This window comes from Lissotriton vulgaris, chromosome 6 (assembly GCF_964263255.1).
Source record: "Lissotriton vulgaris chromosome 6, aLisVul1.2, whole genome shotgun sequence".
NCBI lineage: Eukaryota > Metazoa > Chordata > Amphibia > Caudata > Salamandridae > Lissotriton > Lissotriton vulgaris.
In genome coordinates, this window is record NC_141694.1 from 1,170,417,374 (window position 1) to 1,170,444,268 (window position 26,895).

The 26,895-nt window shown below is 43.0% G+C and overlaps 1 protein-coding gene across 1 annotated transcript in view; it reads left to right on the forward strand.

Moving 5' to 3' along the window:
* The first annotated feature begins 2,353 nt into the window (after nt 1-2,353).
* Nucleotides 2,354-26,895, forward strand: part of LOC147708591 (uncharacterized) — a 41,632-nt gene continuing 17,090 nt past the window's right edge. The window contains exons 1-3 of the mRNA XM_086927268.1: nt 2,354-2,555; nt 20,395-20,493; nt 20,766-20,867. Coding sequence (XP_086783394.1) covers nt 20,478-20,493; nt 20,766-20,867 — 118 coding nt within the window. The 5' untranslated portion in view covers nt 2,354-2,555; nt 20,395-20,477. The remainder of the gene's footprint in view (nt 2,556-20,394; nt 20,494-20,765; nt 20,868-26,895) is intronic.

Consider the following 26,895-nt stretch of genomic DNA (forward strand, 5'->3'; position numbering starts at 1 on the left):
AATTCAGGGGCGGCTGGTGACATTTGAAAGTGGTGGGGCGTAAACTAATTTGCATATTGCACCGCAGCGAGCGAGCGAGCCCGAACCACCTTGCAGCCATCCATACATCATTCATGCATCCACCCATCCATCCACCCACCCATCCTGCATCCATACATCATTCATTCATGCATCCACCCATCCATCCTGCATCCATCATTCATTCATGCATCCACCCACCCATCCATCCATCCATCCACCAATTCTGCATCCATCCTGCATCCATGCATCCACCCATCCATCCACCCATCCATCCTGCATTCATCATTCATGTACCCACCCATCCATCCATCCATCCTGCATCCATCATTCATGCATCCACCCACCCATCCATCTTGCATCCATCATTCATTCATGCACCCATCCATCCATCCACCCATCCATCCTGCATCCATCCTGCACCCATCATGCATTCATGCGTCCACCCATCCATTCACCCATCCATCCACCCATCCATCATCCATCCTGCATCCATCCATCCATCCATCCTGCATCCATCATTCATTCATGCATCCACCCATCCATCCATCCTGCATCCATCATTCATTCATGCACCCATCCATCCACCCATCCATCCTGCATCCATCCTGCACCCATCATGCATTCATGCGTCCATCCATCCACCCATCCATCATCCATCCTGCATCCATTCATCCATCCTGCATCCATCATTCATTCATGCATCCACCCATCCATCCACCCACCCATCCATCCTGCATCCATCATTCATTCATGCATCCACCCATCTATCCTGCATCCATCCTGCATCCATCATTCATCATTCATTCATGCATCCACCCATCCACCCATCATTCATCCTGCATCCATCATTCATTCATGCATCCACCCATCATTCATCCTGCATCCATTCATGCATCCACCCATCCATCATCCATCCTGCATCCATCCATCATTCATGTATTTTTATGACCATATAACTTGCACACAGCTTGTCAGTGCTCAATACCAGTCTCGAACCTTGTACTCCAGCACCAATGATACATGATTAATAATAATTGTTTTTAAAACATGTACTTATTCGACACCAATTTCACACCTTAGTCGGAACATCCCCGGGGGCTTTAACTTAACAATATTACTTCCACTTGTGAAACGGACAAACACAATGTCAAAGGCACTATGGAAATAATGCTGCAAATGCCACCAGCAGATGGGTGATTCGTATGGGATTCTTCGACTTTGCGGCACATGGCTAGGAGGTCAGGTCAAGCAGCTGAGTCTGTGAGCTTCATACTGCCAACCGAATGTTCCTGACATCTATCTGTGGCTCATCCCACAAGCAGCTTCCCTTTACACATGGAGACTAATCACGGACACATCCGCAATCTGTGCCTCGTGTAACGTGCAGTATCCCTGCCCTTTAGAGACGGGTATTAAACTCTTACTGAGTTTTCCCTCAGATAGTGGCATTTACCATTAAAATGTGTGTTGTCCTCAAAAGTAGGCAAAACAAAGCAAATTAGTCGCGGCCGGTGGAACGACTCCAGTCACGGCCGGCATGAATCAGGGGGCTGGGGGGAAGGGGGTAACCACGCGGGGAGGGTGGGTTAATGCAATTAATTAAACTTACCAGGCATGAGGCATCTTCTTCGGTCCCGCGTCGCCCCACGTCTCCTTTGCAACGCTCAACACGAAATACTAACGGCGCCAAATCAGGAGACCGAATGCGACGGGGGGGGGGGGGGCGGCGGACCCTTGTTTCCTCGTATCCTGGCATTTGATAGGGCATGGGGCGACTTTGCGCAAAACGCATCACCGCCCTGGCAGGAACCTATCTACAGACGCATGCACTACACTGGGCATGCGCAGCATCCTAATGGTGTGTGAATGTGAGTGAGGGGCAACGCTCCTCACTCACATGCGCAGTCAGACCATCTTCTGGACGCCTGCTCTCGCCTGCGTGCGCAGGCGAGAGCAGGAGGCATGCGCACTTTAACCCCTGAAGCACAGGCCGGCCCGGAAATGTAAACAGACGAATTGTGAAGGTTGTCAATTCGTCTGCTTACATTGCTGTTGCCCAAACTGCAGTGAGCAGTTTCTTTCGTGCGGCGCTGCCCTGGCGCCCCTATGGACCAGCCGCCCCATGTCACGCACAGCAACTTGAAACCCTGGCAGCTGTGGTAACGCTGCTCAAGCAGGAGTAGTGTTCGCCGCTGGATCTTGAAAGCGCATGCGAGCACTAAACATGCATGCACAAGCATGCGCACTAAACGGCCAGGACAGTAGGGAGCTTAAAAATACACGCAGCCAAGACATGGGCTTTCCACGCATGCGCATAAATTTACGTATGCGTGGAAACGCGGGGGGTGTAAAGACAGATGGAGTGGGTCTATTGATACTACACCGGAGCTCCATTGAGAAGTATTCCTGGGGCGTAAGCCGTGCTTGCGTCCGACCTCCTTTGCTCTGTGTCTGCGAGTCTCCTGGGATCTGCTCGGGCCGTGCACGTATTATTTAATTGTATTCACCAGGAGGAAGCTGCGTGTTACAGGAAAGTTATTTCATTCTCTGTCTAACTGCGCTCAGACACCGAACGCTATGGTGGTCAGTCAATCTTTGAAAAGGGTGTTCAACTGCACGGCAAAACATGTTGTGGTTTTTCTTTAGTGACTTTTTAATCCATTTCAGCTAGATGCAATTTTTTTGGGGTAAAAACTGCAGAATATTCAATAGGTGATGGATTATGTGGCAAATATTGTAAATCTATAATTATGTGGAAAGCACAGCAGCTGCAGAATGACTTAATTGCCCTTTTCCGTAAACAGGACTAAAAGAGAGTCGGAGAAACATAGCTAATGTGAGACTGAGTTTTTTGCTTTGCATACATGGATGCCACTTCATCTTTCCCTCATGTCATGGGATAGTGAGTAGTATCCTGTGGATATGATTCTGGAAAGTCTTACTGTAAATTTGTACATATGACAGTTGGTTTCACTGGGTGGGACTAGTTCATTATGGATGATGCGTAGAAGAAGTCTGAAGGTAATATTGGCACAAATGGGGGGGGCAGTATAGTTATTTTAAGATAAGGTAATGGGGATTTCTTAGTGAGCTCTGGCAACGAGTATTTCAGAGGCGTGCATGCATGGCACTTTAAAGATGCTTATTGTTGATTTAGGGCATATTGTTACTAGGCTGAATGAAACTTTAGCCATGATATGTGCAGTCATATTGAATACTGTGAGAGATAATGTCCATAACTCTTGGAGAAGGATAGTTAAACTCGTTTACAGTTTAGTTCACAGGATTGGACACGTTTAGGGTGCTTAGATGAACTGCAAGGATTTGGTGTGGTCCATGAACAGATCGTTGGCAGGTCTGTTGTGTTTTCTTTGATTGCTTATGTTCTTAGGGGTTGTGTGTGTGTGTATGTGGGTACATGTGGGTGTGTCAATCTACATGAGTGTCTGACTCATGCTGTAGGAGGGGGTGAGACCTTACAAGTGACTAAAGGCCCCAGAAGTGTCATCTGTAGCATCCTCCCCAGCCCAGGAGCATGCAAATGAATATGCCACACACGGAGCTCTGTAACAGATGTCTTTATTCCTCAGAATACAATCACAAACTGCTCTCTCAGTATGTCATAACCTTTCACCACCACATCTCCCAGCACGTTACGTAATTCGTCTGTCGGTCCACCCAGAACCACAAGTGTCCTAGCGTGCAGTCTGACGACACTACATCCCCCGTTAAGTAAAAAGTACAAACAACAGCCACATTACATTTCCTCAATAAGTCATCGAGGCGCTCGTCCTAATCGGCCAGATCGAGTGGTATGAGACTGTTGAGATACGCTCTCATTGTGCACCGATAGCACAGGTTCTGGTGCTTGATCTGTACTGTTAGGTGGGATCGACTCCTTCATGATTGCAGGAGCTGACGAACGTCGAGGTAAGCGCTCAAAGTGTGACAAGTCCGTGTGATGGATTTCGGGGATGATATACCATCACCATGCATCCTTTGCATCTCATAACCCTCAGACGATCGACTGTAAATGGAGTGTCTGTTTTCCGCTTTAGTTTCTTCTCGACCAGGACCCAGTCACCTTCAACAAAGACTGTTTCCGGAGCTCGACAACACAGATTGACATATGTTTCATCTTGCACTTTTGAGAAGTGTCTGTGACACAAACCTTTGCAGCACTCCAGGATCAGTCTACTGTCCTTTGTTGTAGTTTCGTTCCAATGGCTTTCTCAAATAGCACTGTGGCAGAACTCTCATCAGTTGTGGAGTGAGGAGTTGAAGGATAAGCTCAGAGGGTTCGACACAGGACCTGGTTTAATTCGATCCCCTCCATCGATGCTCACTAAATTACCCTTTTGAGTGTACCCATGACTCATTCCACAGCACCTTTGGTTGGGGACACAGAGGTGTGCTCTTTTGATGCTTGAAATGTAGTCTGACTAGCAACTCCTTGAATTCTTTGCTATTGAACGGTGGACCATTGTCAGATTTGAGACTGGTGCGGATACCCCACGCTGCAAAGATGTAATCCAGCCGCTTGATAACCTTGATATGGGTTTTTGATGATAACTCCTCTACTAAAGGCAAGCGTGAATACTCATCAGTTACTGTCATGAGATGATGTCCGTTTCTTAAGGGCTTAAGGAAATCAACTGCAACTCTTCTCCAAACGTGCAGGAAAGTCAGACATTGTCAATGGATGCTGCATCACTGTGAGGGAAAGCAGTTGCAAAGATGGCACTCTTAGTTCCCTCTCCAACCACTCATCTAGGCATGGGAACCACACTTGGTCTCTTAGGGCTCTCTTGTGTGATACAATGCTACACTGTTCTTCATGGGCTAGTTCAATGACTTGTATGATGATTCTGAAGCCTCTCAATACAACACCGTCCTTGGTAACAGACAGTTCATCCTGTTCATTTTTTAATTTTTTGAAATTCGACATCGTCAGCAAAAGGTTGAGCATTCTTCTTCCATGCTTGAGTTGAAATGATGTATTTGAGGATAAGCTTGTTCTTATCGGCATTAACAGCAGCAATAATCTGTTCATTGGATAGGGCTGATGCATGCTGGACCTCATAATAAAGTTAATGTACTCCTCAGCCATTTTGGATGTCGAACTGTGACAATGTAGCGGTACTCATGAAAAGTAATCAGCAGGGTTGCGATCTTTACCCGACTTGTCTACAATTGCATATTCTTACTCTTGCAGTCGCAACCCCCACCTCTCCATGCGAGGGGACATTTTGGCTTTCAGGTTTCCAAAAATAGTGAGCAGCGCTTGGTGGCCTGTAGTGATAGTGAAATGTTTCCCGTATTGAAACACATGAAAATGTTTGCAGGCCCACACTACAGCCAGACTCCTTCTCCAGCTGAGAATAGGCATGTTCTGTGTCACAGGCTTCGACTAGCATATGCCACAATGTTTCTCTGAGCATTCGAATGACCATTATGTTGAGCAAGGATTGCCTCCAGCCTCACCGGGCTCTTATCTACTGTGATCTTAGTATTTAACTTGGGGTCAAAATAAGCCATCTTGGTTGCATTCTCAATCGCGTGTGTTATTCTTCTAAAGGATTGATCACATTCAGCAGACCACTGGAAAGTGACATTTCTATTTGTCAAGTCTCTTAATGGGCCACACACATTAGCAAAGTGGCATATGTACCTTGAGAAATAACTGGTTATGCCTAAGAAGGATCACAGCATGGTGACATCTTGTGGAGGGCAAGTAGCTGAAAGTGCTTGCAATTTATCTGGATCAGGAGTCATTTTCCCATCAGAGAATATATGCCTAAAGAACTTAACATTGGTCTTGTGAAACTCGCACTTTGCTGCATACAGAGTGAGACCTTCATCAGCAAGTAACTGGCATACTTGTGTCAGAGCCTTGCCATGCTCCGTTTGCGTTGCCCAAAATACAAGTATGTCATTACTGTAATTAAAAGCATGCTTGACAGGTTGAATTATTTGACGTGGAACATCCTGACATTTTTCTGCAGCTAACAACACTCCAAAACCCAACCTTTTATATCTCGACAAACCAACATAAGTCAAAAAGTAGTGACGTACCCACAGTTCTCTCCCAACTCAAGTTGATGGTATTTCCTGTTCAGGTCAAGATGGGAGAAGATTTGGGCACCATTCAGTTGCATGATCATATCCTCTATGTGTGGACCAGGATGTCTTTCTTTTCCGATTTCTTTGTTTGCTTGGCGCATATCAACACAAATGCGCACTGCACCTCCACCACTGTCTTTTTTTTGGCACCACCACTATAGACGAGACCCATGACATAGGACCGGTGGAGTGCTCAATGATGTCATGCTTCAACAATGTTTCTAGTTCTTCTCAGTGGCTTCTTACAAGTGAAAAGCGATTCTGCAGTGCCCCTGGGCAACAGCGCAAATGCCCTCATTAATATGAAGTTGCCCTTTTACTATCTTAAGCCTTCCTAGGCCATAAAACAGCAGGAACTGACTCACACTTTCAGAATGAATGTGGAGGTTGTAATTGAGAGGTATGAGCCCTGTGTCAGCAGCCGTAGCAAAGCTGAGTAGGCATGCCCTGGATAGAGTTCCTTGAAGAACGTGGATTGGCTCTTGCACTGATACTGTACTGTGTTGCATTGACACTGTAAATGACCTTTGACTCTGTGAAACTTTAGAAGCAGCCCATATGTATACCTTGTGTTTGACAGGTTAAGGCATGGCACTGGAGACAGGCTATTAGACTTTTAGACTGGCTAGAAGCAGCCCATATGTATACCTTGTGTTTGACTGGTTAAGGCATGGCACAGGAGACAGGCTATTAGACTTTTAGACTGGCTTGATGTTAATTGACGCTCCACTGTCTATGATAAAGGTTATGGTGCAATAGTTGAATTTTATTGTAGTCTTGAGACAGTGTCCAAATTAATTTAGTTGTTTTGTTCGGTGGTTTGCCTTTGTCTTTTGCTCTTCCTTGCAAGCAGCCAAACCTACATGTGTGTGCCTGTCGTTCCTGGGTCAATACCATAATCGCATATCCATCTTCTTCACTGTCCCTTGCTGATGACGTGGAAGAGCCTTTGTAGGATGAACGTGGCGAACATCAGTTTTGTCTGGTTTCTACTTGTCATAACTGATGTTGCTGTTTGGCCTTGTGGGTGTGGCGAGAATGCTTCTGGAACCTGGCACCATTTTGTTTCTCCTCGCTGTGACGCATTTGGTTTCTCTTTCGCTTTGCAAACCATTACATAGTGGGGGGTTTCCCCGCAGCCTTTGCACGTCAGTCCCATGGCTGGACACTTACCTTTATGAGAAATAAAAACCCACATTAAAAACATAACATTTTCTTCTCTGTAGATGTCGACTTGCGTACATTAGCCTTGTGCCTCCTTTTCATAATTTCACTGATTCACCTTGCGCTATTCAAACTTCCATATCAGCAGCCTGTCGTTCTGCATGTTCTTCTGCCCTCATGACCATTACCTCTTTCTCTAAACTGAGTGTCTCTCTCAATATGTGTCTTCTGAAAGACAATCATCAATGACTCTAAGGCGCAAGGCTTCTTCATCATTGAATTCACTGAACTTGCAGTGTTTGATAAGAACGTCATCTCTCTCAACAAACTCATTCATCGTTTCACCAGCTTGTTGTCATGCTTGATTAAAAATGTACCTTTCATAGTCGACATTCGTCATCAGATTCAACTTGGCTTCCTTGTGATATTTTCTTTACCACTTCTTTCACTCCATCACCAGCAAGGTTCATTAAGTACTTATGATTTATTGATTGCCTGTTTCTTCTAGTACGTCCTTTAAATCATCAAACGCCTCGATCCATAAAGTCGATGTAACCCCAATATTGTGCGTCTTGGTGGTGTTCAATTGCTGTGGTGGTTTTAGGAATGCGGCTCCCGTGTATTTTGTGTTTCTTTCTGCTGCCATGGAGAGCATGTGCTGTTCTAACAGTTTTTGCAGTGCACCTTAATTTGCACCTTTTTCAAGCACCGACCATGTGCTTGGGCTGCATGCTTGCTTGGAGGTCGGCAAAGGCACCATCTTCTTTCTTGACGGTGAGTAACTGTTTTGTCTTTCGCACTTAGGCATCGCTTCCTTTAGCTTTTTTAGCTTTTTGCATTGTACCTGTTTGTGGCTGTCCTTAACGTTTCTTTAGGTCTCGGTCTGATGTGAGCAGCGCATGCCCTGTTCTCTTCATATGAGGGCTTCTTGAAATCAATTCGATTCTAGAAGTCGCGTCTCGGCTTCGCCCCTAATTTCTATTGGCGTGTGTCATTTACCGTCATAGCTTATGTTAAACTGAGACTTCTAATTGTAAGTGAGCTATTTAGTCCCTCCTGGTTGCCACCCTGTCCCCTTTTGGCCCCGCCCACCGGGATTGGATCGTTTACTTGCGGAGGGACAAGGCCTCCTTTAATTACTCGGTAAGCACTATATTTTACATTTATTATTTTGTAAGTTACATGCGCGGTCCGCTATCATTTTCGGGACTGCAACCTCTATGTTTTGCATGTGCGGTCCGCTTTCATTTTCGGGACCACGACCACTATATATATTTTTTTTAAGCAATGCCTGCAACGTACATCGGTGCATTACTGACCCCCACTCCCCTTACTAACTCCATATGCCAGAGCGAATCACTTAATTAACCCAGCAGTGCACAGTATCTTTGTGTTTGTTTACGCTACTTGTGTTTAGCAGCTGCTTGAGACCGTAGGCACAAGGAAATCATGTGATGTGCCTCAGATCACATAAACTGTCCCAGTGGGGAGCCGAGAACACGTACTGATTTGCAAGGAATACCAGCATAAAGAATGGATCTCCATGAGACTCTCCACAAATTCCAAGAAAGAAAGGGAAAGGAAGCTGCAGTCAACACCAGCCGAACAAAAGCAGAAAAAGCGAAAGCTCAAGGCGAATACACCAAAATGAACAAGGAAGAAAAGATAAGCTCAAGAGAAGAGACGTGAAGATTCATCAGTGGTCTTCTCATGTAACAATTGCAATAATTGTCACAACATAATCAAGGGCAGCAAAATAACACATCCCATTAAAGGACATGACATTTCTTTACAGCTCACAGCTACATGCGACACCAACAATTGTGTTTATCTTTTAAAATGTCCGTGTGGAAAAACTTATGTTGGGAAAACCGAGCGAAAAATCAAATTACGCTTAAATGAACACAAGTCCAACATCCGTACCATGAATCAAAAATCGACATTAGCAACCCATTTCAACGAAATGAAACATTCTGTTTCTCAACTCAAATACACTATTTTGGAAGTCATCAACAAAGTGGAGGGACGAGATAACAACAAGCACTTACTCCAAAGAGAAAATTACTGGATTTACAGACTTCAATCTATGAAGCCATATGGGTTGAATGAACGCATCGAATTTTCATGCTATCTATAAATAACTTTTGAAGAATTCCCACGTTGGGGCCATCTGTTCTGGGCAATTTCCCTTGTTGTTGTACCAAGTACCTTTGATTATTCCTATCTTTGATAACGTATTTTAATTTTTATTTGTATTCTTATTTGCTTTTACTTGTATCTTTATCGTTTTTTCTTGTTTTGCCCAAATACTGTAATTCATCCCATTGAAACACTGTTTGATTCTTAGTCCTTTGTTTAGTTTTAGTTGTCCTATCACGTGACCGATACACCGGATTTAACCCACACTTCCGCATTAGTTGCCTAACCCACTGCAGAGCGTTTGAACCTGCGCGAACAGACTCGTCTTTACTTTCTCCCTAATGTAAGTTATAGAGCACTCGTTACTAACTATCATTGAAATCGCTAGCATTTATTTTTGTTTTATATCAGCCGCTTTGAGCGCTGGGATTAAGAACTGATTGAAATTTGAGCACTTCCGCATTAAGTTCCTCACGACCTGACTTTAGTCGCGCTTAACGCGTTTAACGTTTCACTCACTAAACAGCTGCACTCCTATCATGCCTTCTTTTTTCAACACAATACCACCGTTCACCTTTCACTTGTCCTAGAACCGGTCGTTTTTCACGTATTCAAACAGCATGTTGTTGAATAATCATGTTTGTTTACATTTGTACACAATTATTGTTAACAACGAGCACATTTTTTTCACGACACGGTTTTTGGATTTTTTTGCACATATTGTCACCGTATATGTGTTGATATGCCTTGTCTAAGACAGTAAGGCATATACATAGGTTTTTTGTATGTCGTTTCTTTAGATGCTCCCAGATGAAGGGCAGCAGCCCGAAATGCATTGGAGCAGGAGGAAATAATTTTGGATACAACGTTGCATATTGAGTATGTGGAGAAACATACCAAATTGAATACAATGGATGAAAACTTTTTTGAGACAACAAAAAACGTATCAATCCCGTTTCTTTAAGACTGTGGAGGCAAGGATCGCCATATTAGTGTGCCCTAAGGGATGCTATCAATTTCCAATTGATAGCACTTCATGTTCTTGACTACTACTCGTTCATCGGGGAGAGGACGATACCTGGGAGCACCTACTCTATTGATTGAACTTTTGCTCGTAAAGAGTTGACCTATAGCTGTGCACTTGTCCACCAACCTAAACATAACAATACACAGACCCCAGAAGCAGTCACTCACAGCTGTGTGACCCAGGACAGTGGCAGAAAGGCTCAGTTGGTTTGTACCAGACAATGCCAACTATCTAAAGGTGGAATTTTCTGAAATGTGACTTAAAATCCTATTTTGCCATTAGAGAGGACTCTAAATTAAAATTACTTTGATGGTAAACAGAAGATCTCTACCTGCTCCCTATCGGACGTTAGCACTTATTGAATGTAATAAGGTAACCCAGTCTCCGTCAATGGGAGAGATGGCTTTAGAAGAGAGACAAACACGGTTATGAGTTTTTCACTGCCAAAACATGTGAAACTTAAATATACATCCTACTTTGTAAATACAATGCACCCTACCCTATGAGCCTTTAGGAACTACCTTAGGGGTGACTGATAACTAATAAAAAGGAAGGTTTATCCCTGGCAAAAGGTTTACTTTGTTGGTAAACATTTGCAAATGGGAAGAAGCCCCCAAAGAACCCCTTCCCGTTTGTGTTGTAGAAACCAATTAGAGCAGGCAGTGGTCAATTGGACCACTGCCGGCTCTTAAAAAATGAAACTTAAAGGCTTAATTTTCTTCTTTTAAACACATCCTCTGAGGAAAATGGGCTGCATTTAAAGAAAAAACAAAAATATTGCTTCATTAAAAACCAATCACAGACATGGTGGTCTGCAGACCCCAGCAGACCACCATCCCTGTGATGACTGCAATTCCTAATGGGTTGTAAATTGTGACTTGCCTTTTTAATATTCATAAGGTAGGTCTATTTGCAACCACTTTAGAAATAGCGATATGAAGTTTGTAAGTGTTCTTACATTATGAATTGCGAATTCCTAATTGTGTTTGGTAAAAATCACAATTAGGAAATCACAATTCCTATTATTTATACATATAGCCCTTTGTCCTTGTTTAAAATACATGTCCTTATGCTTTTATTTCACCAACTCTGATGATTTAACTACTGTACTTTAAAATAATATTCCCATCACTATGACTGTGGTGAATCTTTTGGTGAATGTATAGATATGTGGCCTACAAGACTCCTTGCTGTCAATTTCTTTGCACCTATTCAATACCATTTTCTCAGTCAGAGCTACCAATGCACTGAATTTACTTAAAAACAAAATTAGGGAATACCTTACTTGCATCAGTGATGCTTAATATATGAATTCCGGGAGGTCCACATGAAATACTAGTTCTCTCAGACTCTCTGTCACATCTTTAGCTCTTCTGATGCGGAAGGATAGTTGGTTCGATAAAGAAATCTTAGGTTTCAGGAACATCTGACCTCTGTCAGTTTAAGCTTAATAGATACCCCAAAATTCAAAAGTGTAACTTAGTCATCTGGCTATGACTATGAAGGTGTTTAATAGGTTAGCTGTTAATTCTGTGGCTTGTGGCCTCTGACACTACTACAAGGTCTAACTCCTATCTCAGTGGTTCCCAAACATTTTCAACCTGCGGCTCTCTTGACCCATTGGCCATTGCCCGTGGCTCCAACATTGTTACTTTTTTGGAGGTGGGGGGATGGAAGCCTGGCCTCGGGAGTACTTTCATTTTTCTCCATGAAAATAATTGGGATGAAGCTGATGAAGGTATTATAATCATAGAGGCAAGGTGTTTTGTATAGCTAAGGCAGTGCCACTAATAAATCATTCCTAGTTACACTTCTTTCCCCATGCCTTTTTTAGAGTACCCTCATAAACTTTATATCCCACTTACAGTGCTAGATAGCACCCCTATGCATGTATGCCCCATTGCCAAAGTGTTTCTGTGCTTGAAGAATATTTGCATGCACTTCCATTTATACGCATGTCATACGTGCCAACACACCTGTCTCAGGAAGGTGACTCAAAATTTTTTAAACCACATACAGCTTTATTTTTGTTATCTCCTCCCTAAAATTGCCTCCAAATCAATGCAAGTAAAATAAATTCCTCAGATTTTTTTTAAACGTCCTTCTTCCTTGCTTTAAATGTTGGCATTATGCAGTATATGGTGTTTTACTTCCCTGTGTTCAAGTAGAGAGCAGGCCTGTCTGGAAGTGTGTGTACTGAAAGAAATATGTACTGGAAGTACCTATTATTCAAGTATAAATGTCAATATTGAATAATATTTAGAGTGTTTAATAGACAGACAGGCAACTGTACTTTCCTGATAACTTGCATTGGTGTAAAATGCATTTAGAAAAAAATGAACCTGCTGTTTTTTGCATTTGTCACCCCGAGTGAGACTGGTATGCTCAGACGTGAGTCCCGTGCTCTCCATGCCACTGGAATCAAGCTATCCAGGCTGATGAGGGCTGAAAGCCCGAAACCGGTCCTTGGATGCTTGTTTCCAGTCCAGGGAGGACCTGGCTTGGCAGTTCGGGCTGGAATGTTCCCAGGGGGCACAGGGTCAAGACTGATTTGCATATGGCTGGGTTCAAACTGGAATGGCATGGTGAGCAAAAAAACGATGGATTTAGGCCCAGATATCTGTACTGGGGTGAATGTATGACATTGTTCTGCATTCTGTCCATCACCTGTTGTTTTTTGCATTTGTCACCGAGTGAGACGGGTATGCTCAGACGTGAGTCCAGTGCTCTCCATGCCACTGGAATCAAGCTATCCAGGCTGATGAGCGCTGAAAGTCCGAAACCGGTATTTGGATGCTTGTTTCCAGTCCAGGGAGGACCTGGCTTGGCAGTTCGGGGTGGACTGTTCCCATGGGGCACAGGGTCAAGACTGATTTGCATATGGCTGGGTTCAAACTGGAATGGCATGGTGAGCAAAAAAACGATGGATTTAGGCCCAGATCTCTGTACTGGGGTGAATGTATGACATTGTTCTGCATTCTGTCCATCACCTGTTGTTTTTTTTAACAAAATAAATCAGGCATCTTCTGCCTACTTTGGGAGTGTTGGAGTGTGGGGATCCAGTGAAATATGGAGGTCATCTCCCTCGACATGCCATCAATTAAACAATACATTCGCAGCTTTAGGCATGTCACTGACAAATCATTAACATCAAATGTTTAAGTCTAATTAGTTTACCTGAAGCCAACAACCACTTCAACATTAAATGCATTAAAGTGCTTGGTGCGCGGCTCCCCTGGCTAGGTTTGACAGCTCCCCAGGGAGCCTCGGCGCACAGTTTGGGAACCACTGTCCTATCTCTTCAAAGTCCTACTCCCAAATGCCTCACTCGATGTTATGCTCCGGCTCAGAATTCTATTGATGATATTACAGGTACTTTGAGCCCTGGATCATCCCAGAATTGTATGTACAAAAGCACTCACAGAAAAATCTACCATACAGACAATTACACAAAGAACCATAAAACAGGCAACACCTATTTGATAAACAGCCCTTTACAATAAAGGCTGTTTAGACTAAATAACAAGCCAGTACTGTACCAATGTTACTCCTGCTATAACATGTACTCCTGTGCAAGCACTGGAATCATCTTTCTCACAAATTATCTGGCACAGCGTCTTCCAAATAGAATGGTCAAAGCTGCAGACCTCATTGTGAGCGTGGCACGCCTATGAATCAACTATGGCTGATTCTGAAATGAGCCACAGTGTAGCTGGAGGGTTTGTCCTTCTTTCTTTCTGATTCCCTCCCTGTCTTTTGGGGTTTCTATGCAGACTTTGACTTTCAAGCTGTTTCATATAGCTGTTTAATTGATTGGTAATCAAAGTATGGTCACTGAGATCTCCGAGGTATCACAGGAAACCTGCTAGTAAACTTGCACAATTGATCACTGGGAAATCCACAGTCATAAACAAGCCCATTTGTCTTATTTTTTTCTTTCACTTGGTTATCTACTATTGCTCAAAAGCAACCTTGGTAATTATCCTTAAACTGTCTTCACTTGTACATTGTGGCACTGGCTTCAATGGTAACTGGTTCCAAGATTTCGATAAGACTTTTTGTTCTTTAATTGCTGGAGTCAAATCCGGTTGTCCCTGGAAATTTGTTTAGTGAAGGGTAATACGTTAATATTTTTCTATTAATAGAAACATTTGTCGTTGTTCGGACTTTGTTGTTCAGGTAAGCCGTAATTTAAACTTCGTTGTTAAGGATGTTTCCCGTTTCTATTTTCAGTGATTTCTGCAGTTTTTTTTAACTTTGCCTTAGTTCTGCGGTACTTATACCAAGTTACCTTTACACATTGTATCTCTTCAGTTTTCAGATTTCATCAGAACATCAAATTATAAGCCATCTTCCATCCTCATTGGGGTAGAGTATGTATTGACATCAGTGTGGATTGAACTTTGGAGGAAGACCATCAGTGACTTTGTAATTGCGTTAGGTCTTTTGGACCTGTCTTTTGGACCTATCACTACATTTAGATATCTTCAACAATGACAATTTGTTCGCCCCTCTTCAGTAACTTTAAGATGCTGGGACCATTCTGCCCTAGTTATATACATTCCCGGCCAAACAGCTTAGGCTGTTTCTCTCTCTTTATACGTATGCATTCTGCTATATTTCTTCTGCCCTTCCCTAGTGGTCCGCTCTGCCTCCTAGCCATTTTAACGTATGTGTTGAGACTCTGTGACTTCATGGTTTTTAAATGTGCTTCACTTTCAATTGTTCACCAGTAATTCCCGATACTCCTGAATTTGCAAGGGATTCTGTGCAGGCATATGCAAAGTGACACTGAAAGAGGGGATCAAAAGCCATTGGCTTAAGTTGAAATCTGATAAGATGGAAATCATTGCGTAAGAGACTGGTCTTACTACAAAGCCCCACAATGTGTTTGGATGCTATGAACACCTGCTTTGAGTAATGAATGAGGTGAGATATAAGCGGCCTCGCCCAAGTTTGATGGAAGAAGTTGTCCTACATATTATCTGTGGTGTGCACTTTTATAGACTTCTAAATTACGGCAATCCACTGTTAAGTTTGCTTGACCTTCTCCTGTACTTCTGAAGTTCAACTCATTCAAAACACTGCAACTTTTTCATCTTTTAGCATTTGGAAATTTGAACTTGTCTTTAAGTTGCTTTAAAAGCTGGACATATATAGGGATCCACCTACCCAGTTTTGTTTACCAGCCTCTCCTGTATTTTTAAGTGCAGGCTGGTAAAAAAGGTGGAAACCCTATATATGTTGCACATTGCTTGCATAGATTGCTTCCAAGTGGTCGGTTTGAATCACAGATCCTCTAAAAGAAGTTACCACAATTATAAAACACAAGCTGATGCTTTGCTAGCCTTCTTGGACTATAAGTGCAGCATATAGCTGTCTGCTGTGCATTACTTCATTCTTCGGACAAAGGATTGCACCTCCATGGGTAGCTGTCACCATGAAAAGGGTAGCTGTCACCATGAAAAGGGTAGCTGTCACCATGAAAACGAGACACATACCGCTCTAACACATGCTGGGAAAAATAGTAGACTCCCTGCAGTATTACCCACAGTGTTTTCTGGGGAAGAAGAGGTGACCCCAATGCCTTTTCCCGTTACAAGGCCAGTAAATAGCGACACTGAAAGTGGTATCAACAAGGGTGCAAATACGGTAGGATACCACGAAAACAACCCCAGTACATCACTGTTAACTGTGGATTCTCCACCTCAAACTGAGAACTCTTTTGTTCAGTACGGGGTTCCTGATCTTATTTTTGAACATTTGGAGTCGGCTGCAACAGGCACCGCGGGTTTGATGGACACAAACGCAGTGATGCCCACCCCAACATCCGCTCCAATTCTCAGAGAGTCTGTTACCTGCCCTGTATCCGATGATTGTGTAAGCCTAATTTCATGGAACATAGCTGGCTTGGCCAATAAGTTAGGAGACTCAGTATGGTTATCTTTCATCAAAAAATTTAGTATTGTGTGTCTTCAAGAGACTTGGTTGGAGGATAAAAACGTTCATATCGATGGTTTTCTAAGTTTCATTACCCCAGCGGTCGCTTCGATTAGGGGCAGAGCCAAGGGCGGCTTGGCCACCTTTATTAACCTGGGTTTGCTCTGTAAAATAAGTAATTGTCACAACGATAATCTGAATATTCAGATGATTGACCTAAAAAATGGCAGGAATGTGTTGACCCTGGTTAACTTTTATAATGCTAATAGCAGTAACGATGTATGTAACATTGCTTCCTTAACAGAATTATTGAGCAAAAATGTTTACACTGTATCACGGCATCTGTTGATAGTAGGTGATTTTAATGTCCAACCATGTGGTAATCCAGCCAGTACCCCAATGGGCTCCTTAGGGTGTAATAATGTTGAAGGTTTTCACTTCTCTCACACTAGGGGTGGCAAGAACTTAAATGACTTAGTGAATGAATATAATCTGACTGCAGCTATGTCGTTGGTTCCCGACACAAACATTTTTGACACCCCAACCTTTAAAGGACATGGGCAGGGATCCATCATTGATCATATACTTGTATCCTCAGATCTTGTACAATGGGTCTCGCACTTTACTATCCATACCAGTGTATACAGTGATCATAATCCCCTTGTCATTAATATAGGCGGGCCTTTACTTATAAAGCGACAGTCGCGCCCTGATCATGGCACGCTAAGTTGCGTAAATGGCAGACGCCGCATTAAATGGACAATGATAAACCAAGACACTTTATACCCCAAAATAACCAGTGCATGTAAAGAGGAACTGTCTGCATGTTTATCCTCTGACTCAACCCCCTCGAATATTCTGACTAGGTTTGAGGGGCTGGTCACTAAAATTGGCCCCATGCTCACAGCGCCAACAAAGGGGCAAAGTGGGAAAAATTCCAAATGGTTTGATCATAATTGTTCAAAGGCAAGTAGGGATCTGAAATATGCTTTAAAAATTAAACCTAGAGATTCTGACTTGATAAAAAACCTTCGCTTGGCTTATAGGAAAGCAATAGCTGTTAGAAAAAAGGAAATTAAGGTAAACGTTATTGAATCCCTTTTAGACCCTTCAGTGCTGGGGAACAGCAGCAAGTTTTGGCAAATAATTAACAAACCTTTGTTTGTTAATCTAAATGACACAGCTCTTGGCACAAACATCCCAGAGGGGGAGTGGGTGATTCACTTCAGCACAATTTTTAAGAGCAATGAGCATTGGGAAGATCATGATTTTTTAACACCAACTGTGATCCCATTATGTTTTACAGTAAATGAGATTGTTAGGGGAATACAGGGTCTAACTAGCAACAAGGCCCCGGGCCCGGACGGACTGCCGCCGGACCTGTTCAAATCTACCATCCCCTTTTGGGCTCCAGTTCTCACGGCTGTAATAAATGCAGCGGTGATAACGGGGTGCCCAAAATCATGGGGTCTATCGACTATAGTCCCCGTTTTTAAAAAGGGCGATCGCAGCAGCCCGTTATGTTACAGGCCAATTTCTTTAATAAATTCAGTAGCTAAAGTGGTAGGGGGTGTAATTCTTAACAGGTTATCCACATGGGCTAAAGATAATAACATCCTCTCACGTATACAATATGGGTTCAGACCAGGCCATTCGACCATCACACAGTGCTTGAACCTATACCTGATTCTAAGCAAATATACCCTGGCGAGACAAGGCACTGTCTACATGGCATTTATGGACTTGTCGTCCGCATTTGACTGTGTAGACAGAAGCTTATTATGGGCCACCTTGCTGAGAATGGGTGTAGAGAGGAATCTTGTCAACTTTCTTGCCGATCTGCACTCAGATACAAGAGCAAACGTCCGTTACACTCAAGATCTTAAAGTAACGGACGAATTTAAAATAAACCGGGGTGTTCGACAAGGCTGTATTTTGGCCCCAATTCCTCTTTAACCTGTACATTAATGAATTGGAGGAATTTCTCTTAAACGTAGAAGCAGATTACCCCCTTGTTGAGCGCAAAGGGGTACCTGTATTACTCTACGCTGACGACGCTGTTCTCATATCGAGAACAGCAATCGGTCTCCAGAAATTACTAAATTCCTTTTATAAATTTATGGAGTCACGTGGTCTAAGTATAAATAATTCCAAATCCTATGTTATGAAAACAGGAAAGGGCACCCGGAAAACTGACTCCTTTAGTATAAATGGGGAGAAAATCCCATCAACTAACTCCTTCTCATACCTTGGGGTCCTGCTAGATCATAAACTGTCATGGGGCCCAGCAGTCTCTAAAAAGAAGGGAGCAACAACAAGGGTTAATGCGGCCATTCTTGGCTTCGCAAAAAAAATCGGCAATTGCCCTATGGCCGCATTGCTTAAACTGTACCAGGCAAAAAGTGTTGCTGTTGCCTGCTATGGGAGCGAGCTCTGGGGCTATCGCAAGATTAAAGACCTAGAGGTTACAGAAAATAACTTCCTAAAAAAGACTCTGAGGCTGCCAAGGGGTACTGGGAACTACTCTGTACATGAGGAGTTGGGGATCCCCTATTTAGGCGATAGAATAGCAGTAAGTCCTGTTTTGTGCTGGCTGAATTGTTGGCTTAACACTGACATTCCACTAACACATGCCCTATTGAAAGAAGGCTTGCAGCTAGACGGGAGGTTCAAAGTACCATGGGTGAAGTATATAAAGGATTGCTTAACGGCAATTGGTCGGCCGGACCTGTTTCACGCTCCAAACTCAATTATAAAATCTGATGTTATCTCTGTCAAGAACGCTATACTATTGTTAAGATGTACTGACAGAGAAGAGGTTGAGATACAGAAGGCCAGTGTAAGGAAACACTATTAAAAACATGTCCACAAATGGAACCTTACCTGACATGGCCCATGACTAGCTATGAACGGTTTCTGCTAATAAGGTTCCGTTTTGATCTATACCATCTCCTACTGGCAGTACCAAGTGGGGCTCAACGGGGTGAAGTGTTGCCAGCTTGTGGCTGCGACGGAAAGTCTCCTCAAGATCTGGCACACTTTCTTTTTATCTGCCCCTATTATTCCATCCCACGGAAATTATATCTTAAACCGTGCCTTAAAAAATTGAGTTTTGCACAAATTAAGCCAGCACTTTACTATTTACAACTACTGAACAGTGAATGTACATTATTTGTCTGTAACTTTTTTTAAAAAGCCATCTGTTTTAGGAAAAGTATGGATGGCTAATTACGCTGCAATGTTTTAGGTACTTTTTTAAGAATACAGTTATTTATACTTTTAACTAAATTCTGCCCATGCTCACAGTGTCTGATGTACCACCATTTCCTTCGTACTGTATACCATGTCATTATTTGCCATATGAAATGAATTGTTTGTAATGTTTTTAAATGCGTACTTAAAAATTGTACTTTTATGATTGTAAAATCTACAATCGAATAAAGATGTTTTTGACAATTTGACACCTCCGTTTTGTTCTGGCACAATTCTCTAGAGTTCTGATTCTCCTTTTTGCACCAGACCACAAATTATCTTCATTTTCCATGCCTGGGGGTATAGCCAAAGGCATTTTTTTCTTCTAAAAATTAGTTCTTTGGATTATTTAACTTTCAGGCCATCTGCATGAGTAAGTCTTAGGGATGAAGAGTACACATGGAAATCTGCCAAATCGAGATGAGTCTGAGCAAGACTTGCTCCAGAGCATACCAGAGCTGAGGCAGGGAACATGATAGTGCGGAAGTTGTTGCCCAGAAGGACTATGGGACAGAAATCAGAATTCCCTGCCCCAAAAGCCCCCTACCTTCCTGACTATCCTATGAAAACAGATTGCCTGTGCACAGAAGGAATACTGTATACTTGACAATGGTAAAAGAAAACCTTCTAACAATAATATGGTTGGTTCGACAAAGTGTTTATCACACACACCTTCAAGATAGCCCATCTATTTTTTTATATATTGTGCATTTTATGTCGCTCAACAGGAATCCCATTTCTTTGTTTACGGAAAGAAGAGCAGCCTACTACGTGTTTAATTAATCGACTTGTTTCAGAAGAAGAGCAAAGAATGGATTCCAGCCCAGGTAGCTTTCAAAAGCTCTACATTTCACAAAACTGTGCTTTGGCCCCTTATTATGATCTGTATTTTCATCAAAAGTCTAATTATTTTCTTGTTCTTGCTTGATCCCTTTAATGAACTTGTAATGTGTGAATGGTTCTCCCTGGCTATGGTACTGCCTTTAATTTATTTATTGTTTTCACAAAATGGATAGTGTTTCGATAGACTGCATTTCTTAAAGATCATTATACATTTGAAGTGTTTGTCTTATATTGTCATATATGTTTTTAAACACAGATCAGGCAGTTTATCCATCAATTCACATTAAAAAGGAGAAAGAGTCTTTTGCTGGTGAACATCATGACAACGTGACGGAAGAAAATCTTAGTAGTCTAGTGGGTGAGTAAATGAACTTGGGCCACTATTTGAAGATGAATGTGTGATTTTGTGTTCCACTTGAACTCCCAATTGCAACTGAGCGATCTCTCAGGCTTTCAGAAGGCATATAATAACATGACAGCCCAGTGGCGGCAGTGTTTACCTTGAAATTATCTATATAGTAAATTTTACAGGCTGTCTCTCCTTGCTATTATTACTCCCAGGCACAATGTAATCATTCATAAACTCATTCATACACACTTCAGCTCCTGTACTTTCTACTATAGGCACATCTGTCATACTCTCCCCAAAAAGACACTGCACTCCCTTACTGTTCCCTCTCTAGCTGTCCAAGATCCTCACCCCATGGCACGACGGCCATGTAGTTGGAAGTGCACTGTGAACTCAACAACACTCCTTGACCCCACAACAATATACATCTGAGAACCATTCAAACAAAGTTATGTTGAAAGTACCCAACCATCACTCTCTTAATTTCACTTCATGGCTATTTACATTGCTCGGGTTGCTTTCTAGAAAGCAATTAGCATAGATTGGGATTAGGGGTGGGTGGAATTTGCATAATCGCGTTACGCATATCTCCGCGAAACGGTAAAAAATCTCTGCGAACACGCGGAAATTCCACGAACATGCGGAATTGCTTGTTCCCGATGCTTTTTTCCTGTTCGCAATTGCTGTTTGCGCGCTCGGGGGGAAATATCTCGCGAACGCGCATTTTGAGTACGCAAACAAGCAACAAAATGTGCGAAGTCGCGGTACGCAGAATTTGGGCAATTTTGCGTTCTCCGCGGAACGCAAAATTACTCAAATTCCGCGAGCGGAACGGAATTTACCACCCAGGCCTAATTGGGATATGGACAACTAAACACCTAGCTCATAAAAAAAACAACTGGTCTTTGGCAAAACCATCTATACATTTATAATAGCACACAGACCTTGAGGAGATTCAAACTCATTTTTCTCTCACATTAACCAATAGGAATTGTAAATTATGTTCAACAAAGTATCAAGCAAAACTGAAACTATGGAGGGGAGCATTTTCTATGTCCACTATATTAGCTTTATAAAATGGCCATCAATTATGTCACTGTTATGAAATTATTTTGTTTCCCTGTGCAGTTGTATGCAATGTACTGTTAAGGTATTTTTTTTTTGAGTTTGGGGGGAAAACATGGCGGCCACTGGTTAAGCGGTTACGTTGCTCCGGTATGAGCTCCTGGTGAAGATCGCCACATCATCTAAAATATCTCAGAAATTTTCATTCTGGCACTCATAATAGTTGGGGAGCTGAACCCTGACTTCGCGGGTCGAATCTTTGTTGCACCAGAGATTTTCGTGGCGGGGAATGCAGACCCGCTGCACCGAGATTGAATCACCGGCAGTCCGCTTTCTGCTTGAGTGCGGAACGGCAGCTGAGGGCGGGGTGGACGCGGGCTGCTGTCGGCTGCAAGTGCTGCGAGTGCTTCGCGGCCCTGAATTCTGCTCTGCCTCTTCTTGCTACCGTTCCGGTGAGTGCGGAGCTGCATCGCCGAAGAATACAACGAGTCTCCTGCAGCTGGGGCTTTGGCAGTTTTCACAGAGTGAGATAAGTGAACTGTGTTTAATTTTTGCAGAGGAAGCCCTTAAAGAAACGGTAAGCCTTTTGCTTTGGTAATCAGAGGCCCCCTAATCACTACTTGGATTTCCCTGAGAGGGTTTTGCAGCCATATCCACAGGAGTCTACGGGTGAGATAAAACATTCTCAACTACCTCAACCACCGTTACTCTGTTTACAGTCAGCCGCGCTGGAGCGGAGGAGAGGGAGGCTACTGAGAAGTCTGGGGCAGCCATATCACGCAGTCTCCTCTGACAAAATCTTGCGTAGTGCCCTAGAACTTGTAACTAAACTACCCGGTATACAGTTAACACACATACCAGCATCTACATCATCAGCGCGGTGGCGGATATAGCGGTGGGGGGAGGTAAGGGGATTCTAGTTCCTTCGGATCCTCTTACTACAACTTTGTCAGGTCAAGAGGGGTCAATAAAGGCAGTAGTTGCCTCAGAGTCTACTGCAAAAACACAGCCCCCCCTCAGTAAAACTAAAGCTACCGGCAAAAGAGAGCGGAAGAAGAAAGGTGCACTGCTAGAAGATAAGGTTGAGATATTAGCCTCACCTAGAGGGGTGGTTGACCTCACCGTAGCAGGTGAAGATAAAAAATCCTCCTCTTACTTAAGCACAGAGGTCAAAGGAAGAGGCACCAAATACGGCTCAAAGTCCAAAACTAAGACAAAAACTAAAACGCAGAACACCATATCTGAGAAAAAAGCCAAGATTACCCCCTCCTTACGCTCCTACTTTAAAGTTATACCCCAAATACTACATCTGCCAGGGGATCACACTATGTCAGCCGGTTCTGAAGTGGAAACTTCTCCTCTAATGGATAAGATTTCTCCCGTTCAGGATTCAGAGGCAATAGATCAAGGAACAGAAGAAGGGGCTATAGAACCTGAAGCCAGAGAATTAAGTCTAGGAGAAGGAGATGGGGATAACTAGAAAGGGTCAGGATCACAATCTTCCCTCGCTCGGGAGGAGTCAGTACCAGTACCAGTTCCCGTATTACAAGATTCAGAAGATTTGTTTGTCACTGAAGCTGCCCCTAGCGGATGGAATGAAGAAGCCGGAGCAGTTGGGGGAGATCTTTTTGATCAAATTGAATATTCCATAGACTCCCTCACGGATCAATCCAAGATTTCGGCCAATGATGAAATAACACCAGCAGCTATACTAGGTATGTTTTCAGCTCTTACGTTGGAACTAAGGAAGCGCTTTGCGGAGTCTTCAGCAAATCAAGCTGCTCATCAGGCTGAAATAAGAAGCTACTGTGAATCCCTTGAAAATAAAATCGAGGGACTCGCTATAAGAACGGGAGTCCTGGAGGAGACTACAGGAACACTCTCTATCTATTTGGACCAGGCGAAAGTAGATATTCAGAAGCTTTCTAGAGAGGAGCAAGTACTCAGTGAAAGGATGGAGACTTTGGAAAACAATGCGAGGAGGGGGAATCTCCGAATTTTGAATGTGCCTGAAGGTTCAGAGGGCTCAGACTTAAAACAATTTATAACGGGCTTGCTAAAAGAGTCCCTGAGTTTAGACCTCTCCCTAGAAGAAATAGCATTGGACATCCAAAGAGTTCACAGGGATCCCTTTAGACGTAACCCCCAGAGATCTAAACCCCGTAAAATCCTAGTACATTTCCATACATACGTTCTGAAAGACAAATACTTAATCTTGCACTAAAACAAAAATCGCTGGTTGCAAAGGGGTTTACATTTTTAATAAGGTCAGACCTCTCAAGAATTACCTTGGAGAAGCAATGGGAGTTTGGGAGGCGCCTGGAAGCGTTTAGAGCAGCGGGTGCCTCAGCTCAATTAACATTCCCTGCTGGTATGAAAATAATGTATAACAATAAGATGACTAATATCAGAACAGTGCAAGCAGCGGATGAACTCCTGATGCAGATGGGAAGCAATAAGAAGCCTTAATTATAAGATTCAGTAGGAAGAGTTAATGTTCATGGCCACCTCTTGACTTCTCTGAGTTCTTATGCTATAGTGTAAAATTAAATTCTCCCCTAGAGACATTAAGCAATATAATCAACTGATTGTCACTATTAGATTACTTTCTATATTTTTGCATTTAAATAGGTGGGGTTTCTCTCCAGGAGTTCACGGAGGGGCGCTATCAACCGGACATTGCACCGGTTAGATATCGCAAGGGTTTTCCAGGGAACGGGAGGGGGGAGGGCGGGTGGCACGTAGCTAGGGTAGGTGGTGGGGGGTGGAAAAAAAATTAAAATGTCCTCAAAAAGCCAAGATATGATAGTCTTGATAGAAAGAAAGTGGTATCGCAATCTTATCAAAAGAGTTTTCAGACAACTATGGGTCGGTCTAGTTTGATCTGCTTATTTGTCTTTCTTGTCGGATATCTATGTCAAAGATGATTAACATAAAATATTTCTCCTGGAACATTAATGGCCTGCGCACCAAACCAAGGGCAAACAAAATCATGCAATATTTACGAGATCTGGATGCGCAGGTCATTGTTCTCCAGGAGACTCATTTAACACATTCAGAGACGATGGATTTAATTAAAAGAAATAAGTGGATAGACTTTGCGGTCTCAACTACTCAGGCCAGAAATACTAGAGGGGTTTCTATAATTTTCAAGAAAGGAGCTAAAGCTAGGCTGCTATCTCAACAGGTCGACCCAGGTGAAAGATGGGCCATAGCCTCAGTGGTAATAGCGGGCTCTCGAACCACAGTTTTGGACTACTATGGGCCGAATCAGGATGATCCTACCACATTGGAGACTATGTTTTCACATTTGCTCTCCTTTCCTGAGCCAACTATCATAGCTGGTGATTTTAATATTGTCCTAAACCCAGTTTGGGATAAATCCCCCAATAGTCGATCTTTAGCTTTGTCAAAATCTAGGTTAGTGTTACAATCTGCAATGAAAACATATGGGTATCTTGACATATGGAGGGAGAGGTCTGGGGACCAGCAAGGAGTGTCTTTCCGGAATTATAAATATAAACACCATTCAAGGATTGACTTTATCTTGATCAGCCGAAGGCTGGCTGAACACGTAAGATCCATCGAATATTTGCCTCTGCATCTCTCAGATCACTCTGCAGTACTAATGGACCTAACCTATGTAACGGAGAGATCGCCTTCTAGATGGTCCTTTGATCGTTCACTTCTCTCTTCACCTGATGACATATTATATCTCAATAGAGAAACACACAACTTTTTTTTGATCAATAACGACTCAGCAACTACAAGGATCGTCTGGGACTCGTTCAAAGCATTTTTAAGGGGACTCATAACAGCGAAAGTGTCATACAAAAGGAAGCAATACAAAGAACAAATTCTGTCCATAGAGGAAAAGATAATAAATCTCCAATGTGTTATCGATAGTAATACTGGGGCAGATGAGTCCATTATAAATAATTATAGATAAGAAATGGCGACCTTGAAGGCCAATCTGGGTTCAGTATTGAATCTTAGATTGCAGCAGAGATGGGAAGCAAGCAAATTAGCCCATTTTGAGTACAGTGAAGGTGCAGGTAAAATGCTTGCGTGGAAGACTAAATCAGATCAGGTCCGGAACAATATTGCAAATATCAAGGTGGGCAACGATTCCTTTACATCGGATATTGAAATTAGAAGGGCCTTTAAGGTTTTTTTTGAGTCTATTTATAAGGAGGACATTGTAACCCGATCTGAGGAGGTCGAGGATTGGCTAAGTCATATGAATCTCCCCAGTCTTACATATGCTCAGTCTCAAGCATTGGAGGATATCATTACTGAAGGAGAAGTTAGGGCCGCTATAAAAAAAAGCAAGAAGGGAAAGGCAGCGGGGCCCGATGGGCTACCTGCAGAAACTTATAGAATTTTAGAAGATGAGATAGCCCCATTTCTTACTAAGATGTTCAATCAGATCCTTCTTCAAGGCCAAACTCCCCCGTCATCATGGGACAACGCATCAATTACACTCATACTGAAACCTGGGAAGCCTAAGGACGCCTGCGAATCATACAGGCCCATATCAATCTTAAATGTGGACTATAAGATCTTCACCACAATTCTAGCCTCTAGGTTAGCCTCGGTAGCCCGGCAGTCCTCAACGTAGATCAAAAAGGATTTGTAAAGGGCCGACAACTATATGAACTGACATACGACTTAATAGGGGCAATAGATATCGCGGTGTCACAGAATTTGCCCTTGACTGCTCTCACTCTGGACGCGACCAAGGCCTTCGACAGGGTTAATTGGGTGTACCTGTCGGGGGCCCTGGCTAAATTTGGAGTGGGGAAGAGATTCTGTCGTGTAGTTAGTCTATTGTATGCCAGTCCATCGGCAAGCCTATTAATTAACGGGGAGTTGTCAGACCCCTTTAATATAACTAGAGGGACTTGGCAGGGTTGCCCGCTTCCCCCCCTTCTGTTTGACTTTTATATTGAACCTCTCTCACAACAACTGA